The sequence below is a fragment of the Linepithema humile genome, chromosome 1 (assembly GCF_040581485.1).
Source record: "Linepithema humile isolate Giens D197 chromosome 1, Lhum_UNIL_v1.0, whole genome shotgun sequence".
Lineage (NCBI taxonomy): Eukaryota > Metazoa > Arthropoda > Insecta > Hymenoptera > Formicidae > Linepithema > Linepithema humile.
Window position 1 is genome coordinate 12771039 of NC_090128.1, and position 20122 is coordinate 12791160.

The 20122-nt window shown below is 34.2% G+C and overlaps 4 protein-coding genes and 1 long non-coding RNA gene across 8 annotated transcripts; 2 read left to right on the top strand and 3 right to left on the bottom strand.

Annotated features, from left to right (window-relative positions):
• Positions 1 to 618: 618 nt before the first annotated feature.
• On the bottom strand, positions 619 to 1935 carry LOC105668950 (NADH dehydrogenase [ubiquinone] 1 alpha subcomplex assembly factor 3). Its single transcript, XM_012361664.2, has 3 exons — positions 1795 to 1935; positions 1335 to 1449; positions 619 to 1191 (listed from the first exon to the last, which is right to left on the bottom strand). Exons 1-3 carry the CDS (start codon positions 1845 to 1847, stop codon positions 766 to 768), a joined length of 594 nt encoding a protein of 197 aa, XP_012217087.1. The 5' UTR covers positions 1848 to 1935; the 3' UTR covers positions 619 to 765.
• A 311-nt stretch (positions 1936 to 2246) lies between these two features.
• Positions 2247 to 5635, top strand: LOC105668948 (uncharacterized). 3 transcript variants are annotated; one of them, XR_001100188.2, is made up of 6 exons: positions 2247 to 2389; positions 2888 to 3615; positions 3699 to 3821; positions 3906 to 4070; positions 4154 to 4429; positions 4699 to 4838. XR_001100188.2 is itself a non-coding variant. In XM_012361661.2 (6 exons), exons 1-6 carry the CDS (start codon positions 2350 to 2352, stop codon positions 4975 to 4977), a joined length of 1497 nt encoding a protein of 498 aa, XP_012217084.1. In that variant the 5' UTR covers positions 2247 to 2349; the 3' UTR covers positions 4978 to 5635. The 3 variants fall into 3 exon arrangements, 2 of the variants coding, with proteins under 2 accessions (XP_012217084.1, XP_012217085.1); XM_012361661.2 differs by having other exon boundaries at positions 4154 to 4315; positions 4699 to 5635; XM_012361662.2 differs by having other exon boundaries at positions 2248 to 2389; positions 2900 to 3615; positions 4154 to 4315; positions 4699 to 5635.
• On the bottom strand, positions 5636 to 10270 carry Ifrd1 (Interferon-related developmental regulator 1). The gene is made up of 6 exons (XM_067348434.1): positions 10012 to 10270; positions 7505 to 7977; positions 7148 to 7401; positions 6829 to 7072; positions 6481 to 6708; positions 5636 to 6395 (listed from the first exon to the last, which is right to left on the bottom strand). Exons 1-6 carry the CDS (start codon positions 10043 to 10045, stop codon positions 6309 to 6311), a joined length of 1320 nt encoding a protein of 439 aa, XP_067204535.1. The 5' UTR covers positions 10046 to 10270; the 3' UTR covers positions 5636 to 6308.
• Positions 9456 to 14132, top strand: LOC136997528 (uncharacterized). Its single transcript, XR_010888250.1, has 2 exons — positions 9456 to 9993; positions 13320 to 14132. It is a non-coding gene; the product is annotated as an uncharacterized lncRNA (long non-coding RNA).
• On the bottom strand, positions 10677 to 20104 carry LOC136996936 (27 kDa glycoprotein-like). Of its 2 annotated transcripts, none has more exons than XM_067348437.1 (4): positions 19666 to 20104; positions 13671 to 14135; positions 13384 to 13552; positions 10677 to 13215 (listed from the first exon to the last, which is right to left on the bottom strand). In XM_067348437.1, the coding sequence occupies exons 1-4, from the start codon at positions 19703 to 19705 to the stop codon at positions 12960 to 12962; spliced, it is 930 nt and encodes a 309-aa protein (XP_067204538.1). In that variant the 5' UTR covers positions 19706 to 20104; the 3' UTR covers positions 10677 to 12959. The 2 variants fall into 2 exon arrangements, with proteins under 2 accessions (XP_067204538.1, XP_067204537.1); XM_067348436.1 differs by lacking the exon at positions 19666 to 20104 and adding an exon at positions 15090 to 15346.
• Positions 20105 to 20122: the final 18 nt, after the last annotated feature.

Sequence of the window (20122 nt, forward strand, 5' to 3'; positions counted from 1 at the left end):
CAAGAACGTCCTAAAAAAGACGTCGTTTTTTAATTTCTTTAACAATTGACATTTTAAATTTTACAACAAACTTTTCAGAAATTTTAAAAAAGACATTTTAATTATTTAAGTATTTTACGAGCATTTTAACACTGTCAAAAGTAGCCCAGCAACATGTAGAAAAATTAAGATTACTTACTCGTTGAAACGGTCTAAACCGCTATTTTAGCTGGGATTTTAATAAATCGTTAACAGGAGCACATGATGATATAGGAGCTTACACATAGAAGTAGTGTCATCTTTTGGTCAGCTGTTGCAACATGACAAAAAATTATTGATGGTAAATGTATCGACTGCATTAGTCGGTACACTTACCATCATGTACAGTTATGTTGTTTTAGCTAACCAAAAGATGGCTCTGTTTCGAATAACTTCCTATATCATCATGTGTTCCTGTTACAATTTCATAAATTCCGGATAAAATGGAGCGTAAGAAAAGAGACAGAAATAGTATGTCTGCTCTTTTCTAACGTTCGAAGCTAACCAAAGCAGAGCTCACATGTATATACGTGATTTGCGCATGCGTGCAGACCCCCAAATATTATAATTTTACAACGTAAAACATTTAAAAAAATATAATTAAAATTAACGAATCTAATATTTTATTACAGTCATCATGTACATGGTACAGAAATCAAGTTATTATTTTATACAATATTATACAAGATAATATTATCATAATTTCTTTTCCTAAAATTGTCAAATTTATATCCTATGTACATTCTATCATTTTGTATTTTTTGCATTGTCTGCTTTGCTATTTGCAGTGTCAGATGTCACTTGTTTCTGAGGTTCACTTTTTGGTAGTTTTATTCGGACTGTAGGTCCTTTCTGTGGTATCAAAGCTGCAACAACATATCTACCCTCTTCATTGACAAAGTTAAATATCGTGCATGCAGTATGCACAGAAACTATTTCAGTCATAATATCGAGCTTCTGTACGAGTTCTCGGAGATACTTTAAATGGGCAAAATCGTATTTATCATCCAGTCCGATGATCAAGAGATCCGGTTTTGGTCGGAGAATGGTGAATAGTGACAATGACGCATCATTTATGTGTTTACCAGAGGCAATGTTCCAACAGATTGCATATCTTGGAAAGAGCACTGTTGGACCTATTACTTTGTTTCCAGTATTCAATGTGAATCCAAGCTAAAAAAAACAATAAAAATTAATAATTCAGTCGTAATCTAAAATATAAATTGACATCTTGTTTTGGACATACAATGTTGATACTGAAAGTAAACAAAAAACAATTCTTTTTTCAATCAATTAATGAGGCAAATTAATCTTACCTGATCACAGTTACTCACTAACAGTCGCTGACCAATTTCTTTACTGATAAATGTAACAGTGGTTTTACCAGGAGCTTCGTATGCATTTTTAGCTATGTGTGTAGTGCATAAATTCCTGTAAGGATCATAAAATATATTTGTGATTTTTACACAAGATGATGTAAAGGAAAACTAGTATAGTAATAAAAAAATTATAAAAGAATATTCTTAATTGGTTGCTTTTTTGTAATTTGAAATATAAAACATTAATTTTACTGTCAAGCTAATAAACCTCAATGCAATTTATCACCAATTATTGTGTGAACTGTAAAACTAAAATGTTTCTTCTTTAACTAAAATTAATATAAAGTTAAATGTCGCATGATAATTATCAATCTTTTGTTTATTTATTTTAATGATCGATTATCAGCACAGCACCGGTTACTGGTAATCAGTTTTTACCAGTTCGAACATCGTGTACCTGCAATTTTGCAATGCTTGTCTCAATTGACACAATTTGCCAGTCACATTCATCTTATTAACTAAACAAATTTATGAAGAAGCAAAGGACAATTTGCAGCAGCAAATAAATTGAGGTTATACGTGGTACAATGTGACAGCGTTATGCACGTTCCTCTGACGCATGCTGTGAGCTTTCTCTCTCTCTCTTTCTTTGCATCTTTTTCTTTCTTTTTCTCTGATCAACTTGCGGCGCGCGAGAAAATTCACTTTTGGAATTGCTTTTTACACTGAATGTGTTTCCGCTGCTTTTTAAATGACTCGGTGAAGCAAAATCATCGTCACACTTTGATCAAACTTTTACACTTTGTAAGAAAAACAACGCGTGAACGAGAAATGGAGCAATTCTCATTCAGGTGCGACGATCTAAAACCGCATCATGGCGATGATACGGTCAGTCGCGGTGGGCACCCCTGCCCGTTTTTTCGGTATATTTTTAGCAATATCGTGTATAAATACTCCATCGCGTAGATACGCTGTTTTAATGTAACACCGATGAGCACCGATCGCGGCGAAAATGAACAAGGGCTGCTGGAAATTCGACGAGGAAGACAAAGGTGAGACGCGATGTTTTCTTTCTCTCTCTTTCTCCTTTTTTTCTCTTAAGAAATTCGCGCTATTTTGTCATACAATTTCGCAATCCGGAAAAGCCGACACTTTTCCATCTTCACGCGAATTTACGTTTTAGATATAAAATTTCAATCGCACAACAATTTTGTGTCTCAATTAAACAGATCAAGTTGTCACGATGAACATGTGACGTCCTCTCGTATATTTGCGTGTGCGTGTAATTTTTATTCTCGATGTAATGCTCGACGTGTAACGTCATCACGTGGCAAGTGCCGGCGTGTAAAATAGCCTCTCCTTGGAGAAATCGATATCAGAGTCCCAAGATTAATCTATAATCGGAATTGACATTAATATTGTCTAAAAATAATTTACATTCAAGGTAAACATAAAAATAGGGCGTCGATGCGAAGGAGAGAAAACGCGTTTGCATTGTTATGATGTGTAAGTTAGTACGAGGAATAAAAAAGCTGCTGTTATCTGCCAAGCCTTGTATATAGACCTGGAGGAGGACACGGAGGAGGATAAGCTGTGCAAGGAGTACAGCTCTTGGGACCAGACGCCGGATATCTTGCTGGAGGAGATATTCTCGTACCTGACAATCCGTGAGCGTTACTATGCGTCTCTGGTGTGTCGATCCTGGTATCGCGCCTTCAAACTGCAGAATGTGTGGTCCACCTTCACCCTGGAGGACACCACCCTCACGCGGGGCAAGTTCAACTACTACAGTGGCTGGCAGTATGTTCTGGATCATATGAGAACATCCACCTGCTTGAACAAGGTCGGCCGCAACTTTCGCTCCCTCATATTCGAGCCTATGTTGAACTTTTACAATCTCTATGAGTTCATGAACATGATATCTTGGTATGCTGAGCATCAAGGCTCGGACAATACCTCTGTAGCTGGTGTGGGCACTTACATTCGCAGGCTGAAGTTTACTTTTCCCTGTAACATGGCGAATAGAGATGATCCAGATCGGATCAGAGTCTTTGGCACAGGTGGCAAGCTGCTCGAGGCACTCAAGAGGCTCATGAGAAACTTGCAGAATCTTAGATGTCTGGAATTGATAGATCTGATGCTCGACAGCAACGAGGCCTTACATTTGATGGACGATATTTGTACAAATTGCACTCAAACCTTGTCGAAATTGATACTAATAAATACCACACGGTACAATTGCCCGTTATTGCACGTCGGAGTGTTTGTTAATTTAAACGTGAGCGCTTCAAATATGTCGCACTTTCAATGTTTTATATTTGTGACTATCGCACGATGCGTACATTGAAAATACTTTTTTAGGTCTTGGTAATTAGTCCGCAAAATTTGCACGAAGATATAATAGAATTAATAGGCTACACGAAATTGAGGCATCTTCATATCTTACAAAATCGATATAGTCCAAAGGACACCACCATTAGATTGGTAATTATAATCTCCATTTTAATATATATGTATTAATCGCATATTAATAGATACAAAATACTCATTCAAGGGGTTTTATTTCAGCCAAAGAGATCATCTTGGGTAAAGTTGAAAAGCAATAATCCTCACTTAAAGGTACACTTTGAAGTAGAAAGTCGTAAACCCACGGATATTCTTTTGCCTATCCACTCATTTGAACACAATATCGTACCATGTCACAGTATAGTACTGGATAATCCGAATACACTGGTAAGATAATACACAAATCAGAGAGAAGTATATAAAAGGTATTGAAATTCTTCATACTGACGACAAAAAATTGTTTATTCCAGACTGTGCCGGCTATGATACTCGGCGGAGGATTCTTCGAGTCGACGATACGAGTGTATGCTCTCAAAGGAGTAACGAGATACTATTTGCACAGAGAATTTGCTATGAGAATGGATGAGCCGCTAGTGCAATTGTGCCGAATGTGCCCGAACCTGCATACACTGGTAGCATTTTGTATTTGAATTGACATGTTTTCTTAAACCATTGGTGTTAACAACGTGACTTATAATGTGCATGCATTTGTACCTTTACACATTATGAGTCTTTTTTCCTACTCTGTGAGTGTTCCTCCGATTTCTAGAATAACTAAATTCTAAGCTTGTCTCTTCCATGCTAGATATTCGAGCTACTCTTAAATGTTCCTCAAGTTTCTCAGTCTTTATATTTTTTTGTGCAAGAAATGTATGAATGTTTTTTTTTTTTGAATATTTAATATAAGAACGACTAATTATTACTAAAAAGATTTAATGCGCTGCCATTTTGTTATTTGTATCTGTTTTTATCGATTTACGACGATTTACAGTGACAAGTAACACTTCTTCTGCAGATGATCCGAGATAAAATATCGACGGCCACGATTCTAGAGATCGTGTCCACCGCGAAACACTTGCGTTGCTTGTACGTTCGGCGAAACGTAATCTTGAAGAGATGCGACAAAGCTTGGTCGAAAATCCTAGATTGGTCGCTTGAATACCATCGATGGATCAAAGCAAATAGCCGCAGTTACGAGGACACAGAAAGAGAAGTGTCAAGAATATTGGGTTATCGGTGGCACATGCTGTCTGAGAAAGAGTTTAAAGCGCAGATAATCAATTTGCATATATAAATCGTCCTTGTGCGTGACGATTTATATGTGCAAATAAAAAAAGAAGCTCGCTTACGAGTTTCGAATCCTAAAATCTTTTTATATAATCACATTAATTTATTATATTTATATTATTAATGGCCACTTTCCAACGTCGGTTAACTTTAACCGAAGGTTTCAACTTGTCGACAAAATTGCCAATACGAATGAAATATCGTCATTAGAAAAGAAAGATTTCAAATTTTTGTTACCTTTAATGACGATATTTTATTCTTCGTATTAGCAATTCTGTTAACAAATTGAAACCGTCGGTTAACATTAACCGACATTGGAAAAAATGGCCCCAAGTCTTTTATGAAATGAGACTGTAGATTGTTGACCGTACGTTTAATGTCTTATAATTCGTGTAATTATATACGATGTTATTTTTATGTAACGTTGTTGTTATTGTGATTGTAAAATTTATAATCGAGATAGATCGAAATGTACTTAATTAAAGTTGTTACTTGTTGTACAATACCGTGATTGTTGTTCTATGTTCTATGTATAAAATGACTGTGATCAACGTTTCTAATCGCGGAAGATAGCAGGATGTGCTAATATATTTTGGACTGTTCTGTACAGAAAGTTGTATGATAAGTGTAACAATAATAAAACATAATAAGAAAATATAACATAATTCGTGTTCATCCTTACAATCTGTTTATTGGAACGCGTTATTACAATTTACACCTGTTTATGTACAATGCTGGTAAGTATATCGTCACCCCAATTATATATCCATTATTGTTAACATGCGAAATAATTCCGAAGATAGCGATTGCAGGTGTTTGCATCTTACAATCAAAACTAGTTTCAAAACAATTCCGTCCATAGCAATTAAAACACTGTATAACACCTTGATGTACCAGTTAACATACAATATACACCCAAGAAACAACAGCGACGATAATAACAGTTCAAACAATATCACATTGATTAATATTAGAATTGATAAAATCAATTGTACATGCCGAAATCATTTAGCTACATAAAACGCGATCATTGTTATTGCGTCAGCGTTACTGTTTGTATATATACATATATATTTAGACTTGTATATACACGTGGACTTCATTAAATATTTATTATTAAATAAATATAGCGTCAAGATCAATCTCATGTATTCATATTGACAGAGATTTTTGTAAAGAGCGAAACGCACACGTGGAGTATCGGTAAAAATTTTGACTTGATGCCAAGAGAACAGTAATTTGCGCTATTAAATATAGTTGCAATAAATTAACAGGAAATTTAAGTATACTTGCATTACACTAAAATCAGACAGCCAGTATAGGAGAGCAGAAGTATAATTACGGTGCCATGGCTGCGGAGCGCTTGTCGCGGTTCTTGTTGCGCTGAATGGTGCGTGCTTTAAACGCGGCCGCATTCATCAATGTCTGCAAATCGAGGAATCGTTCTCTTAGTCGTGTCGCTGAAATAGGCTGACATAAAGGAGATTTATTCGCGAATCGCAATACTTACTCTTTCCAATTTACTCGTTTTCTGAATATGGTGCGGTGCGGGCAGAACCTTGTTGCCGAGATGGAAGATCTCGCGCAGCAGTTGATTTTCAGCAAGATGGATATTGATTCCGGGGCCTAAGAGCCGACAGCAGGCATTGTATTGAGTCCTCGCGCACCATCCCTCTAAATACAGAACTTCTTGACCAGAACCTCCGAATTTGACGTGCATCTCCGGAACAACGTCTTCCTGAGAGCGGAAAAGTAAGGCGTGTGTAAATTAGTCTCGTTGTCTTGGCATTAGAGTGATGTTTTTTTACGACTCGCTTCTTCAGACAATTTTCGGTCAACAGCGTGCGATTCAACTTACCTCGATATAACGCAGAATGTCTCGGAAATTGGCGCGCTGCTGCTTGCGGTCTTTCTTAGCTCGATACTTGTTGGAATCCGTCGCGAGTTCCTTGAGAATTTCGACGAGGTCCAACGCCCAGTCCTGCTCGTAGTCGCAGGAGAAATCGCGACCGAGTTCGAATATCACAGCCAGGGCCTCGCCAGCTGACAGGCGTACGTCGAGATGCGGTGATTCCAATAGTTCGCGCAATCGATTGAGAGAGCTAAAAAAATTGAGATTCGCGCGTTTTGCTATCGTCGTTCGTACGTTCCTCACGTGACGAGAATCGACGACTTACGGCATGTAGCTGTTTGTTCTGTCGCTCGCCAGTAGATTGTAGATGTCCGCAGAAGTCATGACTGTCAGAAGCAGAGTCCAGGATGAGATTGCCGCCGCGTGTAGTGCCGCCACGTCTGTTGATATGTTCGCGATCGCGCCATTCCCTTTGAGGTACGAGCCGGAGAAGATGGACGATAGCAGCTGTGCGATTTCCATGGTGTCAGTGGCATCGTTGCCCGACAAGAACTGATTCATACTCAAGGCCCAGCAACACTGAAATCATTTCGTTAACGTAGAAACTATTTGTCCAACTTATCGATGCAGAATATTAATGATAAGACGCAATAAATATCGGTGACCGTAGAAATATCCGTACCTCGGCGCGAGCGTGGACAGGAGCTGTATTGTCGTTGGCGATAAAGGTGAAAGTCGACTTCAAATCCCTGCAGATTATCTCAGCGCTCTCGAATGCACCCAGCTGAACGCATAAGAGAGTGCTCAGTCTGGCCGCTGTCGATTGTTCGTCATCGCGTCCCTTCTTCAAGCTGCGCTCCACGGCATCCGTGATGGTCATCTTTCGGTCCTCGACAAAGTCGGGGATATACTTGATAGCGAAGATCTTCTCTATGCCGTTGAAGCAGATGGTTCGGCCCTTGGCGCTCTTCTGCGTCAGACCGTCGATCGCCTCCTTCAGTTTTTCCTCAAACGTCTCCTGCTGCGCGAGTTCGTCCACCTCGTTGTCGTTTGCGTCCTCCAGCATGCTGCGGTTGTCGGATTGGCCGCTGGTTTCACTACACGCATCATTGTTGACTGAATCTTCGTCGGATGTAAACTCAGCTCTTTTTCCGCCTGTCATTGAAGCACAAAGCGTATGATTTAAACGTATATTTGTCAAGAATTACGTATGTAGTTAAATTACTTATGAGTTCTCACGTGAGATGTTAATTATGATTACCGAAAGCTAACGATGTGAAATGATTCACATATATTTGTAAATTATCAGTTAGACGTCATGTTGCCATATGGAGTTATATTCCACATACATTTGTTATATAGTGATTATCAGTATTAACAATAAAAAGTAATATTTATTTTAATATTCTTAAAGCATTGTACAAAAATATGTTTGTAAAATAATTTTTCAGAAAATGGATTAATAATTATTATTCTCCAATAATAGATTAATATGAAAAATATTTGAAGAGCCATATGTCGATCAAAAATTACACCAATCTAAGATTGGTAATTAGAATGACGAAAAAAATAATAACAGCTCTTGAAAGTGAATGTAATGTTACGCAATATGAAATCTGCACAGCTGTTACACCTGTTTTTATTAACAGGTTATACAATCATAATTTAAAGAATTGCGATAAGTTACATCATCATTATATTCAAAACATTTCTTTAATTTAAAATACGAAAAGTATTTAGCTAAAATCAGAAATATGAAATATCAAACTAATAATAAGAATAGAGCATATTTAATTAAAACTAAATTTCTTATATTACGCTTTCAAAAAAATTCCCATAATTTTATATTTGCAAAAAAACGTATTAACGAGCCGTGGGAATAATTAAAATCGTTATGTACAAATCCAATATCGAGTTGGTAAATTGCAATTCTCAAATTAAATAATTTTTTCCCGTAACATATGGATCCTATCGAGTGGAAAAGATTGTAGTTATCACGAATACTCGCCGAATCGGCAGAGTAGCGAACGAAAAAAAACATAACAAAATGACGATTCATCGTAACAAATGCGCAGTACACGTTAAACTGCTGAATTAATTAAAAATTCGAGTTAAATCGAAGATTCAAGGTCAAGGGTCGAAGGCAATATCTTTATTATACGAAAATATTTATTTCGACAGTCGTGAAATGAACGTGCAAAGACTGTAAAAACGTATTTACAAATCGAAGACGATGGTAGAGAATATGATAATCCATTGCTACTGATTGCCGACGATTGCGTAAATTCCTGCTCGCGCACCTAACCTTATCACAATCCACATAATATATCGTTGGTGCTCGTGCGGATAAAAATAAAGCAAATAAAAGCAGTGAAAGTATTCAAGTAGGGCGTAAGCCAAATAAATAAAGAGCACAAAGTAAAAAAAATATATTCTACATATCGATTGAATTAAACGAAATGTTTGCTTTTTTTACGCTTCTTTTGCTATGTTCAAGTATTCGCTTCGGGATATTACGATTGTTATCACAAACGTAGATAATTCAATCGTGCGAACAAATGTTTTCTATTACATTTTACGTTTTTTTTTTTTTCTTCTTTTTCCTATAACCTCTTTATGGAAACGCGTGGTTTAACTTGGGGCGCAAGCAACGTTCTAACGTAGAGGTCTTAAATTATGTTTTTCAAAGTGTTTGCTGTATTTTATTCGTATAGCATATTATATTTCGGTAAAAGACTACACATTGGGTCAGCATTTCGATTATGTGTGATCAGAACTCCATGTGCTAAAAGCATGAGAGTCACATGGAACGTCATGTCCGCCGTGAGATCCCTTGTAAGTGGATTTTCGCGCGCCAAAAGTAGGTGTGCGGAGAAACAGAGGCGAACGACGGTCGAGGTTCGGAAAAGGGGCGATACGTCAATTAATGTAAGACGTCACGCTGTGACGTGACGTAAGCCAAGAAAATAAATAAGATTTTCATCGGCGCGCGATGAATCATTGGAACGGACAGACGGGTGGACAGACGGAGTGCGAATCGATAATTTAATAACGTCGAGCGCGTCACGTGCTTATTCTTCGCTAACGTGCAGATTATCCTTCAGATGAAAAAAAAAATCCAACGAAAGGAGAATGAGATTCGTAAAGGGATGAAGAGATGATATTCGCGGGGTAAGAATTTGTGCTTACCGTACTTTCCTCTTCTGCCCCCTTTGCCTGGCATCGTTCCTCAGCTTGCTTATTGCACAATTGGTACTAAGTGAAAGACTCGATCAAGAGGGTAAATGTCTTGAACTAGTGTTTTTCTTTCGTATACTGAATACGCCACGTGAATTTTTCGTTGAAAGTAGACGAAAACTCATTAACATGTTGCGGAACGTTCACAGAACATACACGTCGAGACAGCCTACGGGCTTTCTCAAGTGCACTGGCTGTCTTCGCTGGCTGCCAGAATGTGCCCGATTCGTCGCGAACTTAGCCGAAAATGTCCGAAGTGCGATTTGCGCGCACCAATCAGCCGTCGCTATTTTATTACGTCATAAAGCTAGTTTGCGCAAACGCACATTATAGGCGCGAAATTTAATATTCAGTTTGATAACAAACAATATAAAATATATGGACAGTGAATTATAACAAAAGATGAATGGAGTAATAATAATGTTAGTGTTGCCAGTATTATAATGATTCAACTGAACACAAGTAATTGAGATTTTAAAGAAAAATAGAAGCACTTTTTATAAGAAATTAGAAATATTTATGAAAGATCAGAGAAAAAGAATTCTTAGAATGTTTAGAGAGAAAAATCATAAATTAGTACATCTATTTAAAATGAAAGGCTCATAAAATAAGAACTGTTTGTAAATAAGGTACTAAGTTTATTAAATCAGCTATAAATGATGTCATTACAAACGGGCTTTGGTACTTAAACTATGCATTAAGATACATTCGCCGTAACTTATGTTCAATTCGCTTCTATATTAATAAAATGAACATCCATATGTTTATATATTAACAGTATAAATGTCATGTGAATTTGTTAATTCTAAACTGACAATACTGCTTTATTCTTTGTCCATGTAAAGTAGCAAAAGCATTTATAAACATCATATTTTATTAGTGTTTTTCAAATATGTACTTACACGTTCTTTTTCTTGAAGAAGCAAATTGTTAACATTCTTTATAATTACCATAAAAAATATCTAAATATCAAATGATGCTATTTAAGATCTATTTTTAGTGCATATACAAAACATACAAAAAAAAAGAACCATATAATATTGCTATTAAATATATGTCTTGTTAAATATGATATTAACTCTTTGACTGCAGGACACTCACAAAGCAATGTTTATTCTATATTGACTTGTATCTTTTACGCACTTTTAGCTTTTTTTCTTGTTTATTACAGCTCGGTTTTTGTATTAAAAAACCATTGAACCACTCAGTTGTCCCTATCATTACAAATAATATAATTTGTTTCTCCTTTGTTCTTTTGTTCCTCAATATTTTAACTTTACACGTGTAAAGGCACCGAGATTATACAATGATCGTTTTTATGGAGCGCCTATAAACGCCAATAGCAGTCAAAGGATTAACAATTGCACTTTGTTAAATACACACATTGAAAAATTGTTTGTAGAAATTAATACTTTTTAATAAAAATAATTTTTGTTTATAAGAATTATTGCTTCATTTGTTACACGCTTTACTCGCAATATGGTAACAAGATGTACAAGAATGTAGTAAATAGATGTATAAATACGATAGTATAAATAAAATTTAGTAATGCAATGTATTCTTATACAAAAATGTGAATACATATTCAAAATATAGTAATTTATTTATGTTCTTTATATATAATATTAATATCAATAGCATGTAAAAAAAAATTTATTCGTACTCCTCCGATAAAGAATGCAATATTGAAATGTTAAATATTTGGTCTTTTTTTGGTTTTATTAATTAAACAAAGTTAATAAAAATAAACGTTGATGTTTTGAATATCTGTGAGAGATCGTCGACTCTCGGAAACTCAAGTAAGGCATCGGATAGTAGCAAGACATTATAAAATCGAAAGAAGGATCCAATTAGTCCATCAAAACGTGTTTTTTGAAAGATGTTCTTCACATTTTGATTTTTATTTTGATTCTATCATAAAATTTATATTTGTAATTTTGATATTTATTTTGTTCTTATCAATTTGTTTATATTTTTGTTTATATTTTGACACTGGTTGTTCTTTATTGATATGTTTAATGAACGTTGAAATTAGATTCTAATTTTGTAATTTTTTTTCCTGCACATGGGTATAATCGTCACGTTACTAAAAAAAAAAGTAGCTGGCATGTACAAAAAAGTTTAAAATTTATGCTGCTACCATGTTTGCAGTTCAGCACATTGCTTCATCAATTAAATTAAATTAAATTTCGGAAAATCGGATTTTTCCGATCATTGTTCCTCCTTATTAGTCCATAAAATCGAGTCTACTATATATATGTATATGAGACGATATTGTTTATTTAATCAAAATAAACATAAAATCAAAACATAAGCAAGAAATTACCATTTACTATAATTTGAATATGTATTTTAATCTTAAATTACTCGAAATAATTCTCTTACATTACTTTCAGACAAAAGAAAGTACGCTCACGCAAGAAAAAAACCTTGAATTGCATTTTGTTTAGTTAAAACAAAAAGTGCTTTCATAAAAAGATAAAAATAAAAATTAGAGGTATAGCACTCTTTGTTCTTAGGTCTAAATTCTTATTATATAAATTTTTGTTTTACTTATTCTCTCACATTGTATTAGGCGTAGAAATCAAATCTTTCTGACTAACTTTACCAATATGTACGTAATACGTATTTAAGACATTTGACGATAACAGAAAATACCTCTATTGTCTTAAAACTGCTAAATTTCTATAGCTGCATTCGCAAATTGTCGGAAAGATAACTTAAGATCATCAATAGAAATAATAATAAAATATTTTAATGACTGTTTTAGTCTTTTTTTCTTTTAATAAAGTTTTGATTTTGTTCAAAGAATTAATTTCTATGCCTAATTTATTCTCATCTCCGTCATATTATCTCACATTTAAAGTATGAGATTTTAAAGCTTTAACATGTTTAACATTTTATAGTATTGTGGCGATAACGCTGCTATAGATCGCTACAGTGGACAAAATCCCTATAGTCGAAAGAGCGCCCAACATGTTCAAAGCACCAGACTTTTGTGTGCCGGTAGCAGCAGCGCTTTCCGCATTGAGTATATTCTCACACGGCGTTACTTTTTTGATGAAATTGAATATAGAATCCATTATATTCGCGGGCGTTGGATCAGTACACTTTTCCAGTTCCGTCACAACGCAAGCTTGAATATTGGTCATATCCCTGTGTAACACATTTAGGAAATATAAGTTCCTTTATCTCACATAAAAACTTATAAAGAATAAATTTTGAAGTTTAAAACAAGCAATACCTTCTGATTTTTTTAGGATACAAATGTACAAATTGCCGAAACCATTCAAAGGAAGCATACATTGCCTTCGCGCAACTTACTTGCATTCTTTGGGACCAAACATCAGCGATGGTAGACTCTCGAGTCCTGCCAAACCGTTACTAGAAGAATCAGTTTTTGGTAGATAACTGCCGTACGTATTGTTGGCACAGTCTTGAAGCGCTTGCTGTTTTGATTGGAAGCATTCCGGTCCTCCAGCCGATATGAAGACTGCAAAAGGTAAATCAAATTCAGACTACTATAACGCTAACACGACAGCGACACAAAATTTCAGAAGATGTTTGTAAGAGACATCTTTAGGAATCGTTCGAATAAAGTTTTAACGTACGTGCGATGCGATCCCCCTCTTTGTAGCAAATAAACTCCAATAACGAATCGGTGATATTCAATACGATTTTCTTGTTCTCCTTCTCCTTCTCGTCTAGACAATGTTCTATCTTGTCCGTGAAATCGCTAACGCAGGCCCTCAAAGTGGAGCGCTTGTTGCAGTAATTCTTAAAGACGATGTCTAGATCACCGGTTGGTTTATACTTCTCCATCTCCGCCTGCAGCTCCGTGATGTTGACGAGCGACTGAATGCACTGCGACGCGTTTACTTGAGCTTGCTGGACAATGTCAAATGCTTTTGGTCCACCGTTCTTCGTACACTTTTCCTTTAAGAGATTTTTGGCCTCCTCGATGTTGGGCAGTGATGCGTTGTTCAATTCCGGGATGTTGCCCACCACACTATTGACCTTCTGCAGCACGTCATCCGACGATAGATTTTCCTGCGAATGTGTACATCCAATAAGACCTGAAAAATAAGAAAATAACATTGTAGAGCATTGCATATTGCATGGAAAAAACTCCTCTTTCCTAAGCTATAATGTATATAAGCTATGAATCACTTTTCACATTCAATGTTAAATGAAGTAGTAATTAACATCTCAAGAATTGTGGAATCTTTTTTTCTACATTGTTCTGCAAAAAAAATTATAATGATCAAATTTTTAATTTTATTTTTAAAGGCTTAATAACTTTTTTAATCTTTCTAAAAGTGAGTTTTGACAATAGTTTGCGCCCAAAATCTTTAACAATTTTTAATTATCTAATAATTATCAAATAATTTGATTATTTATATGAATATCCAACATGGCAACAATGATTTGTATTTTACATTGATCGCTAGTCGACTGATGTAATAAATTATGATGATGCTGCAGATATGTAAATCAACTAACTGAATATGTAATACAGAAGATGCAATTGATTAATGTTTTTATGATTATTATCGCTCTGGTCTCCGATTAGCGTGTATTTAACGTGTAATTTTTGTGCAATTTCCATCATGACATGCAAATGTAGCTTATACCGAAGATACGATACAACCTAAAAAAATGTGTGCTGGTAAAAAATTCCGAAAAAAATTTTATTATTACTTTTTCGATGATAAAGTTCAATAGCAATTTTTTACAAGCTTTTTCAACAGCAATTTTTTATAAGTAAATGTTAAAAGCAAAATATTCATATAGTAATTTATTATTAATTTAATTCTTTAAATTATATTAGCCGCGCTCAAGTTTTTAGTTAATTATTTAAATTTATTAAATTAAGGCAGTTAATAATACTGTTGAAAATAAATCATTGTTATACATTTAATACGATTAATTCTGTTCTTTAATCAATTTTTTTTCAAATATTCCATCCAAATTCTTTAATAAGATATAAATGATTAGATTATTTCAATAAGATTGTTCGTATTTCTCACAAAGCTTTCTCTGATTGTAAGTCGAAAGATCCCCACTTGACATAAGCTTCCTCTACACGAGGCCAAAACACATAATCTGTGGACTTTGTAACTGCTTTAGTCAGACTCCAATCAACAATCGATCGTATTTCTTTTTCCTTTGTTGCGGTTCTTGCAGGAAATACATTGATTAAACGTGGTGGAATGTCGCCAAACATGCTCTGCCGGCCTCGAAGACTTCTTTTATGTTTTTGACGGATATTTTGATCCGATTGTCACATCGAATGTGTTGAAAATATCTCAAAGGCGTTATGTTTCTTTGTTCCTGCGATGAGTAATAACGGTTTTACTAATCATAGTTGAGGAAGTTTCAAAATGAACAGATATGTCAAAACGTGAGTCACCACTAATTGTAAGAAGAAAAATAGACATTTTTATTTCATTTACATCTACTGCTAATTAAGAATCTTTGAGAACCTGAATTAAGAAATCTTTTAAATTAATAAAATCAAATTTTCCTTCCATATCATTGCAAATTGTCTACATCAAAAATCTTTCTTTTTCTATTTTAAATAATCTTTCTTATTTTTAATGTTTCTTACTTTTAATAAACAAAAAAAAATACAAAGTAATTTTATCTATTAAGCTCTAAACATCATTAAACATTAATTAATTTTTCAAAAACGATATGATGTGTTATTGTACATCGAAAAATGTTTGTTGCTATTTTTTTCAAATAATTTTTTCATTTATCTCGTTTTCCCATTCATAGTATTGTCAATCTTAACAAAAGATTTGCTGGCAAATCAACGGTGTTTGTCCGATTCTTCTTCGCACATAATGAAGAGCACTGCAAAAAAATGCATTCGCTGACTTTGTTATTATCAATTCATTTTGCCACACTTATTAATCAATCAAAGTATTTTTAATAACTGTTTTAACTAATGTGAATAAAGAATATTGTTACTCATGAAATAAAGATCTGAACTGTACAATTTGAAGTCTTATCTTTAGTTATATCAGGTCCTTATTTCTTTGGATATTTGTTTCCAGTGGAAGTTGTGATTTTTGTGGAATTTTAGGTATTATTTTAGCCAACAGGAAGTTACAGAGATTAAAAACTTTCACATGTTATAATAAGTCTACAATCGCAATAAAAGTAATTCAATAAACTGCAAGGTGTCAATGAATAAAATATTCCTAAGTAATTTTTGAAAAAATAAAGAAACATCTTTCTCCATTTTTTAAATTAATAATCTAGGAATAAAATATTTTAAATTATACAAATTATCTAGCATTGAAAATTTACAATTTTTAACCGAAAAATTATTATAGCGTAATCATCGTTCAAAGATGATAGAAGCTAATAAGATTGACGGTCGACACAATGATACGGAGTTCGAACCACATTACATTTAAATGCATAATAGCAAGGGGCAAAGTGCGAACTACACATCGAATGCTAAAAAAACTTCAGCAATGATTATCCGTGCTATCGTAAGTCGGTGATGACGATTCGATGAAAACGAACGAATAAAAACTCAATGACGTTATTGTACTTCTTTCATATAATGATAATATTCCCGTCGTTAAAAATATAAACTCAAAAAAAGATAAGTATTCTGCGTATAAGTATTTGAGAGATAAATAAAAAAATAAAATAAAAGAAAATAAAAATATTTGCATACAAATTGCACAGTTCATTTCCTTTATTTCGAAATTATAGAGACAAATTATTTATTCCTCTTTTTTTTTTTTTTAAGAAATTGATTCATAGCAAAATTATTTAATTAATTCCACATTCCATCGAACGATAGTAATTGCTTGCAATACTCAATTACGCAACAAATTACTCAATTCCGACTAAATATTTCAACCAATTCGATTCAAACATTCGATTACAAGGTGAGCGTAATAATCAAATCGCGATTGCAGTATTGAGGTTTGTAGTCGACTACCGATTGCGTTATCAATCTGTATATGATTGGCATGTCATTAATCATAAAAAAATATAATTGTAGGCTGTTTTTCAAGAGAAGACTGTTTTGCGCGTGACAATGTTATTTATCTCATTATATATAGAATTTATCGCAACAATTATTTGAAATTCCAAATTTTCAAGTCACATTAGAGAAAGTTTACATCTCTCTAAATTTCTATGATTATATAAACTTAATATCTCTAAATTTATATGATTATATAAATCTTATTTACGATTTAGACGGTAATGCGAGCTGCAGAGTTAAAGTGCGTCTAGCTTTACCATTTATGCAAATATTGATCAGTGATATTTAATTTGACAATAAACGACAGTTGTCTTCGTGCGATTTATTCTTAAATCCTTCAATCATACTAAAGAAAACTAAGTATTAATCAAAAATTAATATTTATTATTTCAAAATTTAAATTAAAATACGAGGGTCAATTGAAAAGTTCCCGGCCTAACCAAGAAAAACACATGTTTTTGGGTGGAAAAAAATTTATTTCTCAACGTAGTCTCCTTTCACCTCAATACATTTGGTCCACTTTTTATCCCAACCACTCAAAAAAAAAATTGTTTGTCCAAATCCAAAAAATACTCGTTCACAACGTGTTCCACGGCAGCATTTGATCCAAATTTTTTCCACCAAGCCATTTTTTCAAATTTGGAAAGTCGAAGAAGTCGCTGGAAACCAGATCTGATGAGTAGGAGGGATGCGGGAGCGGATTTGAATCTTAATTCATGCTCCAGCCGCACGCGCTTTTGATCAATTGTCAACAAACGCGGCAACCAGCGCGTGGGTTTGGACAAATAACTTTTTTTTATGGCTTGAGTGGTTAAAATAAAAGGTGGACCAAATGTATTCAGTTGAAAGGAGACTACGTTGAAAAATAAATTTTTCCCACCCAAAAACATGTGTTTTCTTGGCTAGGACGGAAACTTTTCAATTGACCCTCGTATAACAAGGTTGAATCAATATTTGCCAACGGCTGTTTAGCTTCTCATTTATTCCTTTGAATTTAATATTTTAAGTTGACGAAATAAAATAAAATAAAATCATATTTTTTCTTTAGAGAGTTGCATACAACATTTAAGTATAAATGTCGCTTCGTGCACGTGTTGCAATTATACAAACTGGAAGAATAAAATCTCAAATCTATTTAATAAGAAATTTTCGTTTTGTTATTAGTTTAAACACGATATCAAATTGTCTCTTAAAGAAACTTAGAGGTGTTTAACGTACATTTGCATAGTATTTATAACTTACACAATAAACTTTTCTATACCTCGTTTGAAGTTACTCGGCTTGAATATGAAACGCTTTATATATCGATGTTAGAAGTAAGGAAATTTCCTGGCAAAGCACAATTTTCCAGAAGTATATACTACAGACGCGTTTTACATAAAGTTAAAAAGGCAATACTCGTGTAATAGATTTACACGGTTTTTTGAATGTCGTAAATAAGAATTTAATCGTTAATCTTATCTATACTGTCATAACCTATTTTTCCAACCATCGCGTAATAGTAACACAAATAACAGCTAGAAATTTTTTTATATTCCAGTAATTGCTGTAATAAATCATTTAGGTAGGTATTCATAATCCGTTCTTATATTTAAGATCGTCTTAAGCACGAACTATGAATACCAGTCTTAATGAACAATTTTCTTAGTATATTTTTTGTTTCTCTTTTTTTTTTGATAAAATGATAGAATAATCTACATCCTTAGGGTGCGTTCAGGGAGCGCGCTATCAGCGCTATTGTGTCATTCTATCCTTGTTTTATGTCTAATGAGCGATAGATAGAATGACGCAAATAGCGCTAATAGCGTTTCCCCGAACGCACCTTTAGTGTTTTCGAATAGATAGTGATTATTTATAAAATATAATATATTGTTAGTAACAGCAATTTTTAAATGTGGTCTAAGAATATTCTAAAAAAATACAATGCAATTTTTAAATTAAGGATATATCCAGTGTTGCTTATGATTTAAGCTGTTATAGCTCTAATTTATATCAATTACAAATTATATATTAAGGTAATAATAATTTTAACGTGACTTTTCAATGAAAATATATGATGAAAAATTAGAAATCTAACCTTTCTACACTTTTGAACTTTTCCACATTCTCTCTTTTTCAGTATTTCTCCAGATATCTTATCCGCTTATCATTATTTTGTAACAGAGAGTTGTCACACTTTCTCTGTTTACTGTTTTATATACTAATCGTAAACTTTAATTCCTGCATCCGCTTTGTGAATAAGTTTTCGAATCGTGCAAAAACACCGGTAACTTAACGCGGCATCAGTAGTATCAGGCTGTGAATTTTTATTACGCCAAGTCATCAAATTCGAGACCCACACATTTCTTTTCGTTACAAAATATTTAGATTTTCAATTTTTAGGGAAGCAAGCAACCGTTAGCAAGCAATCATCCGGAAAAAATAGTGAATTGAAAACAAAGGTCGGAAGGTATCACTCATCTATCACATTGTTTAGTGATGAACGTAGCAGAGTAAACACTCAATTATTGAGAAGGAAGTGAAGAATTCATGAAATTATGATGAAAGTGAATGATTTGGTAATGACAGAATCAACCTGAATGGAAACGTACCAAAAAGTAAGACGACGGCAGTGAACGTAATACGATGCATCTTGACTTCCGGGGGGGCGGTCTCAGGGTAAACTTTTGGTATGTTCGCTGCAGCACAGTATGTTTATTTCACGCACCAATGACGTGCATATGGATGCACACTTTAGGTTACACACCGCGTGCACGCAACACGACACCCAACAACACGCGTTCTCGAAACCAGTCAGCTCACTTCTCGTCAGCGATTCTTTATTACGGGCAAGTTCGATGTATCTGGATGTGTCACAGTACAGCTGGTAACAACGGAACGGTGGCAAGAGAAAGAACAAAGATAGCAAAGATGGTGAGAGTAAGGAAGAGAATAAAGTGCAGTGAGAGAGAAAGGTAGAGTGAGTGAGAAGTGAGAACGAAGAAGATAAAGAGACAAATGTGCGTACAATCCACCCTTCACCGTAACTGCTTTGCCACTGACTGCGTT